This window comes from Plectropomus leopardus, chromosome 20 (assembly GCF_026936395.1).
Source record: "Plectropomus leopardus strain MGB_pleo_1.0 chromosome 20, ASM2693639v1, whole genome shotgun sequence".
NCBI lineage: Eukaryota > Metazoa > Chordata > Actinopteri > Perciformes > Serranidae > Plectropomus > Plectropomus leopardus.
In genome coordinates, this window is record NC_142195.1 from 6,634,236 (window position 1) to 6,652,936 (window position 18,701).

The window sequence follows — 18,701 nt, forward strand, 5'->3', positions numbered from 1 at the left end:
AGCTTGACCTTTAGGGCTGCCTAGATCAGTCTGAATTACATCTCTTGCATGTGAGTTCATCCACAGAATACTGAGGACTCCCTTGTGCTGCCCAAAGCGCTGAAATTCACGAGAAGTACAAGCAAAAGCTTTCTGTTTTTTATAACGGCCTGATTCCGTTATTGAATGGCAGCATCGATATTCAGCTCAGCTCCTGACACTAGCTTCCGCAGTCAGCGTAACCAGGGGGATACCTCATTGATAGTCAAGTCTTTGTGTCAATTTTATTACAATTTGATTCTTTTGGGGCGCTTTTGCACAAAATATAACCTCAGGCAATGGAGGAATTATTTCTATTCTTTATAAGTAACCGCAGTGTAATTTCAAAAGGTTTAAAATTGGTTCTTTAGTATGTTTCCTGGGTATCTGGCTGTGGTCCACACAGAGAGCTGTATGTGCTCTGCCTCTGGGCCAAGTGCTGTGGTCCCCTGCAGCGAGATGGGCCAAGTGAGGCCTTTTACAAAAACACAGTGTATGTGCTGTGTGAGTGCAGACCAGCAGCTGCCATCTAGTCTTTGTCTGACATGCCACACTTGGCAGTGCCAACATCCATCGTGACTCATCGTCTGTCTCCCCCAAGATTACAATATCTGGTTTCTGGTACGCTTCCTATGATTGAAATCGTTATATGTTAAAGCTTCTCACTGCATGTCCAACCTTTGGTCTTTTGCTTTATCTGTTAGCTCTTCGTTTTTATTCTACTTTCTCATCTAACGGTTGTAACGGTCATGATGCAGATGTTTTCTTTCCCTCCTTTCATATTCTTAAGTGTAGCGTACACCAAGTCCGGGCTGGGTGATGTTTTGGAATATTTCTGTTTGTTCCTCATGGGATTTTTATAAAAATTACTATAACGTAATACGTTTTTCACGTAATTTTTTTTTCTTTTTTTAGTCGCCAGAACAAGACTTGCTTCGGTGTTTCAGTTCTCTCTCTCTCTCTCTCTCTCTCTCTCTCTCTCCTTATCACAGACACACACACAAAGAAAGACCCACAAACAAGATGTGACACACACTCCTTCACCCATAGAGTTCGCATTATTCCAAGCAAAAGTGTATGAGCAAGCAAGGTGTGTGTCTTTGTAACCGAAGGGCTCCAGAAAGCTGCTATTTAGTGTCATTTTGTGACCATGGAGCACCAGTGTGACTTGCAAATACTTTTAATATATGAACTGGAGAAGTATTTCCAGTTCACAGTGAATATTTTGTTAAAAGGCGCTGCAGTAACAGTTTAACTTTCTGCTAACTGTTAACAACAACTGTTAACTGGAAGCTTCAAGTTCACAGTAAAAACATGGACACTTCAGGCCCAAGAAGAGCAGCGGGCTTCACAATAAAAGCACCAGTGGTCCCCCTTTGAATTACTAAGTTATAAGAAAACTTTATTTGATTTCATATTTCATATCATATATTTACACTTTATCATAACAGTATACTGTTTAACTTTATTTCAACTGAAATGACTTCATTTAGCTTTACTGTAACTGTTGTACATTTTATAATTTTGGATTTTAGCAGTCTACAGTAGTCAAGAGAAGATTTCAAAATATCCATAAATATGGTGTAAGGCAATATAGCCTAAAAATACTGCACTGTTATTAGTAAGCCATATCTCCCAGCTGTACTTTAAGTGGTGATGTTTGTTCAGAGAGAGGCCAATAGCAAATCTATAAAAATGATCAAAAAGCGCTCACAAAGAAGTTAATCGGTATAATTGTTTTACCAGTCATAACACTTGTTCTTGTTCTCTAAAAAATAAGAGCTAAAGGCTTACAGGAGTACAGCTAAGGCTCAACAATAAGGATTGCTCCATTACCCGAGGCAGGTATGATGCCACGTCAAGCGAGTAAATCACTCACTTTCCTGATTGAGCAAGTGGTTTTAAAGAAACAATCACATCGCTTTTTGAGCCATCTCACTTCCTCTCATCCTCAGAGTTGCACATAGGCAGTACTGATTTGACTTTTTTTAGAAAATGGAAGTGGGCAAGGACAAGTTTTAGGAGCTGAAGAGCAAGGGGACATTTTAATTATCCTGTAAACCGGATTTTAGTTGGGTGGCATTAGAAGGTGTGGGCCGAACAAAAACTATATATTGCACAGTTTGCTGCAACTTTTAGAGCAAGGCGGATAAAACAAGGCTCGTTTTTCATGAACATTTTTACGTGATAACTTTTGTCTTTGTTGTTTGATAAGCATTTGAAGTTAAACAATCTGTATAGGGGTAAGTAAAAATTGACTTTGGGAAAGTAGATATCTTATACACATGCCTTAACAGGCACTTGGAAAAAAAACGCCAAATATCTTACAGTGACTTGAATGTCCTTACCAAATTTCATACAATAACATATATGGTTGAGATATTGTAGTTGTTGTTCATTGCCTTTTGGACTAAATACATTTTTCTTGCATCTTGCAAATCTCTGGTATAGAGACATTCTTTATGAAACCATTTTGAAGATTTCATTCCTGTCTCTTCTCCTGAGTTTATGAAATGAGTACTCCTTCAATATATGCATGATGCTCCAGCAGAAAGCACAGAAGGATAGTTATTTTTTAACAACACAAACCTTGCCCTTGGCACCATGCTCTGTACACAACATGTGACTTTGCAGCTTCATAAAACCGCATCTGTGCAGCTTTACCACACTGTTAGCCCATTGGTTGTCATTGTTACTTGATCTGCTGTATCACTGACCTTTTTTATTTTACTGGAATATTAACTACAAAGCCTTCATTCAGCTGAATTTTAGTATTGGTACTCAGTGTCTTGAAAATGTAACACTTTCCTCTCTGTTGTGTTGAACTGATGGGTTATGATCTGACTGCTCTTCAATCAAATATACTCACAGCCATATGCTCAAGCATGTACAAATCTCAGGGAGTTAAGCTTGTGGGTTATGTGGTAATAATATTTAATGTAGTTATAGTATCTATTTGAATGTGCCCTACTTTCTTGGCTCACATTAATACCTCCCTGTCAGAGTGTGAGTAATATCCGTAGTGTTTCATGGTATGGTGGAGACTCCCATTCCAGTTGCCTCTAATTTATTATCCCTACTGTGTCAAGGTCACCTGCGTTTAAATCCCTTAAGCTTGTGAATAGAATGATAATATTTCTAATGTTTTTTTCCTTTCACCAACTCTTTTTACAGCACTTCCATGATGGGCGCAAGGCACAGCAGCACATTGAGAGCTCGTGGAAACAGCTGGAATCAGTAAGTTTAAAAAGTGTTTTTTAAAAAACTATTTTATTACACTTTAAAGCATAAATGTTATCATTTGATGAACCATACCAGATTATAGCGTATAGCTCAGTTGCATCTGCAGTCCCTTGGTAGGTCAGAACAAATACACAGCACAATGACATGATGATACAAAGTTGTACAAGAAGAAAAGATGTCAGTTCAACATAAAACTACAAAAAAAACGTGCATCACTGAAAAAACACAGAATAAAGTACTACACACAATAGCGCATCACAAGAAAATGTTTGTCAAATTAAAAACAAATTATAAAGTGACCCCATCAATGTGCAGTATAACCATCGCTCACTAGTAGCATTTCTTATTGATCAAATCTGGTACAGTGGCTCAAATACAGACAAAAGTAGAACATCATAAACACAATTTTATTAATGTCATACCATAACAACAAGAGGTTTAAGATTTATTAGCTTCAAAGGCAACAATTGTGGGTATTTTTCCTTTTTCCAAAATAAAAAAGGTTGTCAGAACCCAACTTAAGTTATGACAAGGGGTTTTTCTAAAAACTAATTTCTGTGAGGTTTAAACAGAAGTTTAAACTTAGACAAGTAGACTAGTATAAAAGTAAGAGAACAAAACCTTGAGCACAATTTGATCTATAAGGTTAAATTTAAAGCCTATGGAAATTGTTAATCACATTTTACAACAGCCAAATTGTATTTAAATATCACTTTGTGGCACTTTGCAGCGTGTATTATGGCACAATATCCTCAGAAAAAAAATTATGAAAACTTACTAAATAAAAGCTAATAAAAAAAGTAATTGAAAACAATACTCTTTAGGATAATAATCTTGAGGAAATGTGCCTGATTATTTCAACTGTAATCTCATCAGGAGAATGCAAGTGAATAAGTGATAATGATTTTAATAACAAGCTCAACCAACTAGTATTTTTTGTAAAGACTAGGAAGGGTAGCCACACTCAATTGACTAGTCGACTAATCATGCACTCTAGTTATGACATAAAATGTAGTATACTGTATTTGTCTTTATGTCTTGATTTATGTAATCATGTTTTCAAAGACAACATCATACACAAAACTACAGTAATTACATTTTAGCTGTTTGTTTAGCCTTTAGTTGCTTTGAGAATTCATTTAATCATACATCAAATACATCAAGATCTACCATTGTCATGTATTACTAAAGCACACTTGACTATTAAGTGCATCATCAAAAGCTGAGGTAGCTCTTACAGTAGGTGGCAAACCTTCTCTCTCTCACGGAAAAAAGAAATCATCAGCAGAGGACCGTGTATAGAGCCCTGAGGAACCATGTCTGTCTTTCCCAAAAATCTCATACAATGTGCCATTTACTTTACTCAAAGTGGAGACACTGCAGTGGTTAAAAGCATGGAATGTATATATAGAACGGCCTCTTACGTCAGGGGGGAAGTATAAAACATAAATAATGTTGGTTTAAATCTTACAGATACATTTAATGAAAGTGGTACTGCATGATTTATATTATCCTCCTTAAGCGGCAGACCACAAATTTAAAAATACTGAAAAAAGGACTAAAGTAAGCTGCTCTTGTGTGTCTTTAGGTAAGAATAACATTGATTTAGATACATATACATTACAGTATAACTCCTAGATGAGATTAAATCCAGGAGTATCTGGTTTATTTGTTTAAGTGGAGGAGCTTCAAGAGAGATTGCACAGAACACCAGCTCTTATCTCTGCCTGGCCCCTTTGACGGGGGAGAGAGAAAGAGTGTGAGAGAGATGCATAACTGCCTTGTCCTCCTCAAACTTCGCTGCGCGTTCAATGATCCCATTGTGTGCGAGGCAGATAGGCATAGTTCAGAGTGCACGCTGGCCCCAACAAACACTGATTGTTCAGTTAGAGGGGTCAAAAGAGGGTTGAATGAATGCTTGTTTTTCTGTACACAAATGACCACTATGAAGATTTGTTTAATCTGCAGGCTGCAGACTTTGACAGACCCCCATTGCTGTGTCAGTGGCATAAACTGACCTCTGTCGCACACAATGAAATCTATATGACGCATATGTTACATGTTATGACGTTCGTTGCTATGCTCATTTAAAGGCCAAGTTATAGAGTGTTTCCTATTACAGAGGACAACGTCCTGATTTGACGTCTTTGATAACATAAAATTTCTCTTTTTCAGTGTAAAAGAAGGTTTGAGAGGGACTGCAAAGAGGCAGATAGAGCACAGCAATACTTTGAGAAGATGGATGCTGACATTAACGTGACTAAGGCTGACGTGGAAAAGGTACGTGTCATCTCACACCCGTGCAGCAGCCACCAATCACACGAGCTCGCCCTTTACCCTCAGTGCTTGACACAATTGCCTGGCCTTCATCATCCTCCCACTCAGCACCCTCCCCTTTCTCTCGACATCTTTTTTATTATAATTTTTTTCCCTTTCCGTGCCCCCCAAGCTCTGACTTCTCATTCCACCGAGCCTGAAAGACGGCAAAGATTGAGTGACCATGTGTTTGATGGCGGGGATTGTGCGTAAAAGCTGGCATTGTATCAGCGGCACAGCGATCTGCTGCTAAACAAAGCTGATAGCAGCAGCGGGTCCTCATTATCACCGTGGAGCAGACACTTTGCTGTGCTGTACCGGCCTTAGCAACAGAGCAGACTTTGTGTTTATGGTGGCGCGTGTGTGTGTGTGTGTGTTTATATGTGTTGTGGATTCTGTTTGGCTTTTTTCATTGTGAAGAATCTAAATACATAGTTTGGTCTCCTCTAGACTACACATATTCTTCATTTGTACAAATATCAGGACTCACAGCCAGACATGGAGCCCCTTAGGCCTGTAGCTGATGTCATTTCCTGTTGTCATAACCAATTAAAAGAGCCCTCAAAATCTCAGCCTTTAACCCACATGGCTCCCACGCCCGCAAGGCATCATGGGTCAGCAGCGCGTGCTCCTGCTGCTTCATCAGCTGTTGGAGCAGAGCTCCGGCGCAGAGTTGACACAGTTCAGAGCCGATTATTATGCAAATATAGGCTGGAATAAAGAGCCTTTCTGCACTCTGGACATACAGCCAAAGAGCTACAATAGGCTTAGGCTAACCACCGAACTCAACTGGAAAGACCCGGCACAGCAGCTCAAGAAAGCAGTCTTGAAACAAGCCTGGTGTTGTGTCCGATTACAGTTCTTTCATTTATTGAAGCTTGAAAGGCTCCTACATTACATAGCATTCAGAGCTGTATTATTTTGCTCATTTAGTCAGTATCACTGTTTGTGTAAAGTGATAATTCTACATAAATGTCCTGCTCAAATTGAGAGGATCAAACCTGTGGTTTTGCTTGTGCCAATGCCACAAATTGATTTACTTTCTTTAAAAAAAAACATTGGAAAAAAAGGCAATGAGTAACTTGGCAAGAAGTTTTTAATTTTTTTTTTGTAAAGCAAGGGAAAAATGTCCCAGAATAATTCTTGATATTTAAATACTTTTCTACGGTCCTTTCCTTGTTTGTCTTTGTGTTTTACTTTTTTTGCTCACTTTTTTGTTTGTTTATTTGTTTGTTTTTCTAATTTTAGGTAATTTTCTTTTACTTTATTAACAGGTTTTTTTTTGCTAATTTTTGGGTCACTTCTTAAAATGTTCACTGCATTCTTCTGATATTTAAGATTTACCTTGTTGGGAAGTTGTTTTCCCATCTTTGTCAGTGTTCATACTGCTTAGATTTTGTCTGAGATTTGTTGCTGTGCCAGTAAACCCCCTAAACATACAAAAATATTGCTTTACCCGACTTGTTATTGGGGTTAATGCTCATAAATAGTGAGCATTAAACATTAATTGAATTAATGAAAAGATTGTAAAATCACACACACAACAATGACTTATGTCTGTCATGTTTCTGCATATCTGACATCAACTCAGAAACTAATTTACCAAAACGTTGTTGTTGTTTCGATTTGAGGGGAGGTATCAGCACCTAAAAAAATTTTCTCAATCAGGAGCAAATTATTACGATATTTCGACACTAATGAATGCAGGGTTATTCTCGCCCATCATAGCCGGTCTGACTACAATAACTTGGCACTCATCACCTTACTTGCAGAAATTCAAAAAAACAGTCTCACTTTGAAATGATTTCTATAAACTGAGGTTTATTTGGGAAGTTTTAGGGGTCCACACTTACCGAATCTCTTTAATGGAGGTAGGGAAGTTATTATGACACATAGTGAAAATAGCCACAATAATAAAACCCAGGCTGAAAAATGCCTCTGTTCTAACATCATAGCTGCTGAATGTAATGCTTTCAATGTCTCATTCTCAGATAGGCCTTTGAATTATTCTACAACAAAGGAAGTTTTCCTGAAAACAAAATATAAAGGTGACAAAATGTTTACCTTATCATAACTGATTATGTGCATAATCACAAAGAAGTCTCTGAAAGTTTTCAAGCTGTCGTGAAATAGAGGAAAGGCTGCAATGAAAGTAGGAAATGAATCTTTAAGCCTTTGTCATGCATTGGAAAGTGGTAACCAGCAATGTAAACAATTTGAAAATTGTAGTAAATAGACTTTAAACAAAAACCTGAAAGTCCTTTAACCCTTTAAAACCTGGATCAACATCATTTTTCTTTAGCTGCATTCAGACGCTTTTAACTTGCACTTAAGAAAATTGGTTTGATTTCTCTGAAAAACACAAGAAAGGAGCAAACTTGCAAGAAATATCCTGCAAACTGCAAAAAAATAAGAAAAACATGACAAGGAAATGATCTGAGCATTATATTATAACTTTCTTAATTATGTAATGGAATATATATACTGTATATATATTTTAGTACTTTACTAAGGCAGTTTTCATGTTTTGTTTTGTTTTTTTCTACTTTTGTATTTTTTTCTTGTTTTTGGCATATTTTCAGATAATTTTATGGTATATTTTTTACTAATTTCTTGTTATTTTTTTTGTCCATTTTTTGATATGTGGCTAGTCGCCCTCTCTCCATGTTTTTGAAAGAAATCAAGCCATTTGCTCATCACGTTTGCACATCATTTAAACAGACCATGCAATAAGATGCTGAGGCTAACATTACCACCTACCTAAATAGTCGGAATGACTATGTATGCTTTTCGCTCTGCTTGCCAGTATATAGATCACCGCAAATAATAATCGCCTTTTCATTTGCAATTCCTTTCTGTGTGGGCTTTCTTACCGACCTCAGCTTTCCTTTTCACCTACTCACATTTCCATTGCTTAGAAATGTAAAGTCTGAATTCCCTCATTTCTGTCGCTGTGGAAAATGATTGGATTTTCTTCCCACACTTTGTCTTTTTAAATATTTTTTTTTTCGTGGATGATTTTATAATGAGAACTTTATCGGTGTATTATATCTGCATTATCAACTGTGATTTTGTAACTAGAGTCTAGGGAACGTGTGCAAATGTGAAGATGCATGTAAACAGAGAAAGGAAGTGTGTGTGTTTTGCTTCTACAGTGCCTGTCACTTTCGTGTGTCTGTCTGTGGTTTAGACACTCAAGCTGCAATGTCTCACGTAGTACACCTCCATCATTCCATTTCTTGCATCATATTTGCGAGTAAAACATAATATTTTAAGTGCTTTTTTTGGTAATCAACAGATTTCATCATAAAAGTAAGGCACAGAGAAGAACAGATAATGTGTCTAAGTGTGTTCATTTCATTGCAAAGGCATATTCTCTGCAATATTTAGAGGGCCTCTGAGTATTTACCACCGGAAGGAACGACATGTCACGGCCTCAACCTAGTTTTTGTTTGACTCATCCGGGTGTAAATAGGTCTGAGTTGGACAGAACAGATGCATGACAGTCAAAGAGGAGATGAAGAAACAGAGGGTTTGTGCATATTTGTAGACATATTTGTGTGAGTGCACTTGTGTCTGTGTACATTAGTACTTGTCAGTAACAGTAAAAAATAATTGAATCAATGTATTTTGGCTCCAGGAGTTTGTCTGTGTGGCCAAAAAAAAAGCTGCTGTTTGCTGAGCTGAGGTATTGTGGTTTTCTCTACAGCTGGAGCAAAACCTCTAACTGTTCCCTCTCCTGCTCTGGCAAACAAATCCCTTCAATTTGGGGTTTGGATTCACAGCCCAAATATCCACAAAGCCTGTCAACGCTTCTTTTAGGGACCCCCGGCCCTCACACACACTCACAGACTTCCTTAATGTGGAGATCCTCAGTCATAAAGCATTAGAAAAATAACATAGCAGCCTCCGCTCCACTTCTCTACTAACACTGAGACCACAGTTTACAATACCAGCATTTTAACCGTGGCTTTATTTGCTTACCCTGATACCAGCTTCCCCTTTCTGAGCGATGACACGCCTGGTGGTCCAGGAAGTGCATCTATGGCAACCTCTTGTTTAGCTGGAAACGGCTAACAATCCTTTTTTTTTTTTGTTTGTGTGTGTGTTTGTAAATCTATTTTATGCCATGCCTTGAAGCGAAGTTCCCACAAGGTAGGTGCGGCGGACATAGAGACTGTTATATTTGTGGGAACACACACTGTCTCGACTTATGTCTCGACACACACATGCTCTCCCGTAGAGTCTGACACACACAGACATCGACCGGGTCACTGTTAACACGCCCTGTCCTGTCTGACTGTGATCTGCTCCCCGTACAGTGGCTTGTCTAGCTGTCTTCTGCTCAACACTTTTACAGGTTTATGTGTGATGTGAGAAAAAGACATTCTTTGCAGATATATAGATATTTCTAGAGATAAATACTGGCGATAATGCATTTGTAAACAGAGATGTGCGTGATTGAAAAAGCAGGTAATTTCCAGAAAACGACAGGATGTGATGTTGCTGCAGGCACAGCAGCTTGTTATAAAGTTTCTTTCATGTTACCATGGTGATGGTGTTTACCCTCATCATTTCTCAACACAATCTGCACCACTTTGCATGCACCTATACCAGCACAGCGCACTATCCTTAAAGGGATAGTTCAGATTTTTTGAAGTCAGGTTGTATGGGTTACTTATCCATAGACAGTGTGTTAGATACAGTAGATGTCAGTTGGCATGCGCCCAGTTTGGAGAAGCAGGACAGAGTACCGACACAGAAGCTAAGAAATGTGCTGCTGTGGATGGGGACCAGCTACAAAATGTATTTTAGCCACCTAAAAATAGTCCCATGTTAAAGAAAATAAATATCAGTTTAAGTGTACGCTATAATTAGAATATTTTTTCCCTGCTTTACCTTCTTGTCATACAGTGATTTTCAACAGGAAAATGAAGTTGTAATATTGCTGTCTTCAAAGCCAGACTCCATGGAGATAAACAGTAATTTAACATTGCTAAATACAGAATCGCTGGCCTACTGCTGCCTTGAAAAGTTAATTTGTCCGTGTTAATGTGTGACTAGCAATTAACCCTTTGAAACCTGGAGTGACATCACTTTCCTTAAACTGTTTTCAGGTGCCTTCTAACAAGTATTTTACACTTTTGAACACTGAAAAAATTTGGTGCAAGAAATTAGTAGATTTAGAGAATTATTTTTAAAAAGGTAGGGAAAAATGTCTAGTAAAAAAAAAAGAAAAGGGGAAAAACTATTTATAATTATGATAATTACATATTTACATTTATGTTAAAAAAAGTATTATAAGCACTATAAGCAGTATTTTTGTATTAACTAAAATAACTAATTAGTAACTAATTCAGGTAATTTTCTTTTGTTTTTTACTAGTTTCTTGCTAATTTTGGGGGTCATTTCTTCCTTCATTGCACATTGCCTTCTTCGTGTGTTTTTGAAAGAAGCTGTAGATCAGCTGCTCCAGCTGAAATGACTGTTTTTGTCAGTGGAGTCTGGTGCCTTTGACGAGAGCACAGATTGGGAACTGAAGCTGTTATCAGCTTCGACATTGCATTGGGCTTTCTGAGACAAAGATGAAGCTGTGAAAATATATATATATAGCATACACATAACCTTGATTTTTGAAGGTGGGACTTTTTAGGTGGTTAAAATACAACTAATTTTATTGCTGCCCCCATCCACAGCAGCACATTGCTTATCTCTGAGTCCTGTGTTAGAATCCAACCTGCTGCTCCAAACTGAGGGCGTGCCAACTGTTTGTAGTAAACTGACTATAGATAAGTACCTTATACACTTTAAAAAATCCGAACTATCCCTTTAATGCATGCTTGCACGTAGATTTTAAACAGCTGGACTTTCACATGTGCTTTTTAGCTCTTCCCTGGATTTCACATTACTTTTTTTTTTTTTTTTGAAAGCCATGACTATCATTTTCCATCCGAGGTATTGGTACTCCACTGGAAATAATGTACCTTTGTGTCTGACGAGTGTCTCCGCTCTGATGTCCTCCTTTCCTTCTAGTATGTCATCCATTACTTACCCACATGTGTGTGAGTGTGAGAGACTCAGCCTCAGATTGGTGTGTGGGTGAAAACTGGATGAAGTCCTCGAAATGTTTCCCTCAGGACTATGACAGATAGGAGTTTATGTTCCCCCCGCTGCCTCGCCACAGTTACACAGCTGCAGTTCTTTTTTCCCATGCATCTGCATTCAGTTGACCAAATGCAATCACGAGTTCATAAGGTGACTCTTTGTTATAGATGACCCAATGAAACTACTCTGTATGTGAGGATAGGCCTCAGATCTCATGGAAAGAGGAAACAGATATGAGTACTTAGCTACACACACACACACACACACACACACCCCACATGCTGTCTAGCTGAGATAATCTCATCTCCATCTGCTTGCCTTGGATCTGTAACAGGCTGCTCCTGCTGCGTTTCTGACTGCCTGCCTCGCCTCTCCGAGACTGAACTAGCTTAAAATAATCAACATTATCGACAGTAGATAAATGCCAGACTGGGCGGGCAATCAAAATCCAAATCCCTCCATTCTGCAGCCAGTGCAGGCTGTTGTTTCTCTTTTTATATGTTTGTCCTGGCCTACATACGGTGACGCCAAAGGCTGTTGCTGCTGCCCGACTTGGATTTGCACCTGTGACCACGCGTCCACGACCTCTATGTTTATGTGCATGCATGAATACTCGTATGCACAAATGTGTCGTGTAGGTTCTGATGCTCTGGCTGCGTGTGTGTAACCCATATGTGTGTGTTAATCAGGGGACACTGAGGTACTTTGAGGAGAGCACCTCTCTAATGTGTATCTGTGTGTGTGTGTGTGTGTGTGTGTGTTTTCTTCAGGCACGACAGCAAGCTCAGATGAGGCACCAGATGGCTGCTGACAGTAAGAGCGATTACTCCGCCTACCTGCAAAAGTTCAACCAGGAGCAGAATGAACATTACTACACAGTTATCCCCAACATATTCCAGGTAAATAAAACGCCACATATGGCCTATTTTAACTGATCTATTGATGCACTTCGTGATAAACCCTTTGAAACCAGGAACGACATTGGTTTTGTTCAGACGCCTTTAACATGCATTTAAACCTCTGACACCTGAGCAAACTGGTTTGAATTCTTGTGAAAACTTATGAAAATAAAATGACGTGAAAATTGTTTAGAACACATCTAGATTTATGACAAGAGGGGCAGCTTTAGGTATTATGGGTTGATAATGTGTGTTATAATGCATTTGTCATTCATGGCTATGTATATTAATGTTTAGATTTCCAGTGCAAATTGTGGTGTAAGGAGGCACAACTTCCCTTTTGTCAAAATGTCAATCAAATCATGTAGATGTTTAAAAACATTTATTTTCTTTTTCTTTTTCTTTAAAGTGTATATTTTGTCTATTATAAATGACTGTTAAATAATAATAATAATAATAATACAAATTATTATTATTATTATTATTATTATTATTATTATTATTATTATTATTATTATTATTATTCAATATTTTACCTTTTGTTTGTTTTTTGTTTTGTTACCTTTTTCTTTTCTTTTTTTTTTTACCTTTTTGTTTCTCCTTTTTTTTGGCTACATTTTTGGTAATTTTCTTTTGTTTTTGAAAGATATCAATTCAATTTGCTCAGGTTTTCAAAGAGTAAAACAAACTGGTTAACCTTTTTTTTTTTTTTTTTTGGTGAACCATTGTTTCCTGTGCTTTAAATATATTTAGGCCGCCCACCCAAATAGGTTTGCCTTCCTCACCCAAGCAGTTTATTTATCATTTCTGATCATTTCTGAAAGTGTCGACTGATTGAAAAGCTTCCCAGAATGGTGCATTCATGTGCAATCATTACTAAGCTTGAGAATTCAATGCTCTACGCAGCCCAACACCCCCACTCCCCTCTGGGTAGACAACTAAAAATAAATTCTCAACATGTGGGAAACACTGAGGGTAACGAGCCGTCTTTATGAGGAGTTGTTTTGTAAAAGCTATTTTGTGTGTTACATTTTTGACAGTGTGAGTCTGCAATCACAGTGTTATGAGGTTTTCTGCACATTCAGTTTCACTTTTTTAGTGTCTTGAAAATGGGGTCAAAAGTTTAAAGGGCTTTAAAGTGCATCAGAGATTTTCCAGATGATAAATTACTCTGCCCACTCCACTCTTAGTCTATCACACAAGCAGCTTTATTTACGTATGAATATGTCCGCATTTTTTATAGAAACTTCAAGACATGGAGGAGAAAAGAATTGACAGGATAGGGATGTGCATGAAGACGTTTGCAGACGTGGACCGCCAGGTGCTGCCCATCGTGGGGAAATGTTTAGACGGCATGACGAAAGCTGCCGAGTCCATCGAGCCCAAGACTGTGAGTATACAGAAATTAGATGTATGTACACATACACACACACACACACACACACACACAGCAACATATGGGACATATTACTCACTTAGCCAGTGTGTCAGTCACAACCCACACACGACCGATTAGGCTGTCATTTAAACAAGTGTGCCGGTAGGTTGACGCTCTCTGGGCAGCGTTTGAAAATAAAAACAGCCCACCCATGAACAACAAAGTGGTGGCAAAGTGGTTGCAGAGGAAGCGTTGCTGCCGTCCGTTCAGTTTAAAGCAATAATTTCATATTTCAGGAAATACTATAGTTAGGCTAGTGTAAAAATGTTCAAACCAGTTTGATATTAACCCAAACATTGGACTGAACGGGTATACTAAATTATATCTTAAGATATAGTTGCACTTAATTCAGCAGCCGCTCCAAAGTACACATAATGACACCAAGTCCTAACAGCACGCGAGCATCTGTCTGTCACATTGCATTGTGTAGCATCAGAACTGTCTGTCTGTGTTGAATCCATTAAATATGCACCTCTGTTATGTCATATAAACAAACCATGTCGCTATCAGCAGCGCACTGGAGATCAGACTGGAGACATAACTGCTTAAAAGATGGGTGCCTGCTTGCTATCTTCCTACATTTGTATTTTTAGACAGAAAATATGGGTTTTATATAATTATATGCACTTAAATTACATAAAATATAGCCAACAGCAAGAAGGTTATTATTATAGATGATCAGTTAGCAGAAACTCTCAGCTCCTTTGCAATCTCCCTCCAGCCAGCTGACACCTTAGTCAAGTCATGTCAATTTTATTTATAGAGCCCATTGTCACAAAACATGGTTTGCCACATAGTGTACGACATCCCTCTGCCCCGAGACCCTCACATCACCCAAGGAAAAACTCCACCCATGTCTCTCATAGACAGTGAGGACACCTTATTAGTTGGCTTCAAATCACATATGTTGCCTTATTGGCACTGTTTTAGTTTTCTTGAAAGACGTACTCTGTCATGTCCCCTCTTGTCACACCCAAAAAAAAAAAACTTTCTCGTAAACAAACGCAATGTGCACCACTCTTCTTCCCTCCCACATCTACTGAAATATGTTCTCCTTCATGTTGTTGGTGCAGTAATTTGCACACGCCCTGTCAGACACTCATTAGTTTGATTATAAACAAACATAATACTACCCCTTGTCATATTTCTTATTATTTATGCAGTACAAGTTGGGTTTAGCGCCTTCAAACCACCAGCACAGAAATCCACAAACATATTAACAATATATTTGGAGTCAATATACCTTTTATTATGAATACAGTTTATATGGGAGATATTCAATTTAACGGATGGAGAAATAACGATAAAAAGTTGGTTCAAATTCTCCTGGCCGGAAGCAAAAAAGTTATAACGAGAAATTGGCTCAAACCCCACTTACCCACTATAGATGAATGGATAGACATTATTTATGAAATTTACATAATGGAGCGGCTATCATATTCCCTTCATGTCCAGAAAGATAGATTTTACAAAATTTGGAGCAAATGGACTGAGTATATTAAACCTATAAGACCAGACTTCTCTTAAATTGTTGGAAAAGGTCAGGCAAACAGTGTTGCATTGACCTAGGTAATTTTTTGTGACCTTTAACCTGAACCTTTTTATTTTGGTATATGGATGTACTGATATTTTGTTTCTATACCTCTCCAATGTGAAGGCCTCCCATGTTCATGTAAATAATTCACTTTTAATGTTTACATAAATGCTCAAAAATATCTGAAAGAGCAATATTGAGATATAAAAAAAAAAAAAAAAAAAAAAAAAAACCACCAGCACAGGTTACTAAGTAGGTGACTTTTTTTATTTGCCGTGTCAAAATAATAAATATATATGTAGCCAGTTTGCAAAAAATCAAACTGGATGAGGCTCATACACTGGCTTGCATTGGCAAAAACGGAAATCGACCCAATTCTTGGAAATATTTACTTAATGGTGAAGAGGTAGATGAGGAGATTAATATCACTCTTGTGTCAGTACCGTAAATATAAAGATGCTGCGAGCTGCTGGTTAGCTTAGCTTCGCATAAAGTCTGGAAATGAGAAACAGCTTGCCTGGCTCGGTCCAAAGGTAACAAAATCTGCCTGTAGCCTTGCATTAAATGGACAGATGTGAGTGGTAATAATCTTCCCATCTAACTCTGCCAGAAGTTGAAGAAGGTCATTTCCTCAAATTACAAACTGCCTTTTTTTGAACACCCGTACCTGTTCTGGAAACAGGAGGAAGTTGAATCACTTTGCTTCCTATCGTCTAAACCATCTGTTGATGAGCTCCTGAGAGGTTTTCACAGTCTCTGAAGCTAACACAACTTGGCTTAAGTTCTGTCCCATGGCTTATTATTATTTATTGTTTGGATATTGAAGGCAGCAGTTGCCTAGGTTAAAGAAGGAGAAAAAAAAAGAGCAGCGTGATATATTGAAATGTCACATGTTGGCTGCCTGCCGTATGACAAAAAGAAAGACTATCCCCAGGGATAGTGTGTGTACGTCTCGCTGTTTGCGTGGCTCAGCTCCAGGGAGATGACTCCAGCCTGTGACTGTGTGCTGCAGTAAACAACGGCAGGGAATAACATATCACATGCTCCTTCCCACTCTTTGTCTCTCTTCCTCTCGTAGTCTTGCCTCATGTATAGAGAGCACAATCTTTCACCCCTGATCCTGAACTCTAACCAGCTGCCCTTATCAGTTCATTTAGGCTGAAACATACTGGAGTTGATTAATGTGCTCCTTCCTGAATGTGATGAGCCTGGCTGTGTCCCCGACCTCAGTGTAGTTGTCATAACTCCTGCCTGACAGATTTAGGTCTTTTCCTCTTTCTCCCGTGGCCCACAAACTGGATAACGATGGTCTCTTGTCCCTCTCCTTTCATGACACGCTCACAAACTCTTATCAGGCAAAGACGGCTATAAACAAAAGAGTCACCGGACCCACTATTGTGTTGCATTTTATCTCCAGACCTGCTGATTAGCTGGACAATCTAAACAAACAGAGAAAAAAAACCTTTTTAGTCACTGCTTTGCATTTTAGGATTCTTCAGTTGATTGTTGAACCCTTTAAAACCTGAGCAAATTGCCTTGATTTCTTTCAAAAAACATGGGACAAAGGCAATAGCAACGAAAGAAAAAATAGAATGAAGAATGTGCAAGGAATTAGGAAAAAGTAGAAGAAAATTACCTGAAAATTATTCTAAAGAAGACAGAAAATTAAAGTGCTTCAAAATTATAAAAATGTTGTAACATTATTTTAAATATGTGATTTTGATAATTATGAATGTAAAAAAATGTTTTTGTCATTGCTTTGCATTCCATGATTCTTTAGTCTGTTATTTAACCCTTTGAAACCTGAGATAATTGCCTTGATTTCTTTGAAAAACATGTGAAGAATATTAGTGTAAAAAAAAAATTGAGTGCCTAAAAAATATAATAATATTTTGTAACATAATTTTAGATATGTAATTACAGTAATTATAAATGTGTTTTTTCCCTAGATTTCTTCTTTTTACCCTAGACATTTCTCTATTGTTTTCTAAATATTCTAATTCTAATTTTCTAAATCTCCTAATTGTTTGCAAGTTTGTAAAACAGTGATCACAAGTTGCCCATTTTTTCCCATGTTTTTGAAAGAAATCACAGCAACACAAGGAAAGTGATGTTGCCTAGGTTTTTAAAGGGTTCAATTAAAAAGTGGGTAAAAATGCATCAAGACTAAGGCTGCCACTGACTGCTGTCCCCACTCTTCCCCACTAGGACTCGAAGCAGGTGGTGGAGTCCTATAAGTCCGGGTTCGAGCCCCCGGGAGATGTAGAGTTTGAGGATTACGGCCAGGCCATGAAGAGGACGGCCTCCGACACCAGCCTGTCCAACTCCAGAGATGCCAAGGAAAAGCCTGCCGGCAAGAGCAAGGGCAAACTGTGGCCTTTCATTAAGAACAAGAACAAGGTAACACATGAATGCACACTTAACACGGAGAAATGTACTGCAGAGCCTCGCTGGTTTTAGCGCATTTTGTTTTATCTGACTTGGAGGTCACGTTGCACTGTGACTTTTGCGGAAGCTTGTAGGTGTTATGTTGTCTCCAAATATGTGTTCAATGTCACATTTGTAGCATCTGTCACATTTCTAGTATTGGTTACCTATTTAATTTAATTTTTCAGCAGAGTCTTTGACTTTCGTTAAGCTCAAGAAATTTGTTGCTAGATCATGTTAGTATTGCCATTTTTGTTGTTATTATTTGCCACCCGTTTCCTCCTCCTCTGGCAATCACCCTCACCGATTTTGGAACCTTCCTTATAACACACACTAATGCATTTCTACTATCATCCTGTGGATGGACTCAGATATTAATTTGATCTGAAATAACAGTTTTCCTGCGCTGTTTTTTTCCCATTGACTGGCGATCAACTCTTGAGTCTTCAGTTTCCTGCTTCTGAACAGCAAAACTGATCTCTGACTGTCTTATGGGCTGGTGGCAATGTCGGTATTGAATTAGAGCAGAGCATGAGTGAGTAATCGGGTGTGTGTGTGTGGGAGAGAAAGGCTGGAAGCAAGTGAGTGTAATATCAGATGAGAAACCCCAGCGTTCTGATTGTATGTGTACAGAAAATGGTGTCATTGCATCCAACAGTAAGGCATACTTATTCAAAACAGTATGTTTCTATTATCTGTGCTTGATGTACTCAGGATTAAT

At 38.2% G+C, this 18,701-nt stretch overlaps 1 protein-coding gene across 14 annotated transcripts in view; it reads left to right on the plus strand.

Annotated features, from left to right (window-relative positions):
- The window catches only part of fnbp1b (formin binding protein 1b), an 81,812-nt gene that overhangs the window by 38,996 nt on the left and 24,115 nt on the right, over positions 1–18,701 (plus strand). For all 14 annotated transcript variants that reach the window (XM_088071434.1, XM_088071432.1, XM_088071426.1 and 11 more), the window contains exons 5-9: positions 3,193–3,255; positions 5,437–5,541; positions 12,453–12,581; positions 13,825–13,971; positions 17,762–17,953. In XM_088071434.1, coding sequence (XP_087927560.1) covers positions 3,193–3,255; positions 5,437–5,541; positions 12,453–12,581; positions 13,825–13,971; positions 17,762–17,953 — 636 coding nt within the window. The remainder of the gene's footprint in view (positions 1–3,192; positions 3,256–5,436; positions 5,542–12,452; positions 12,582–13,824; positions 13,972–17,761; positions 17,954–18,701) is intronic.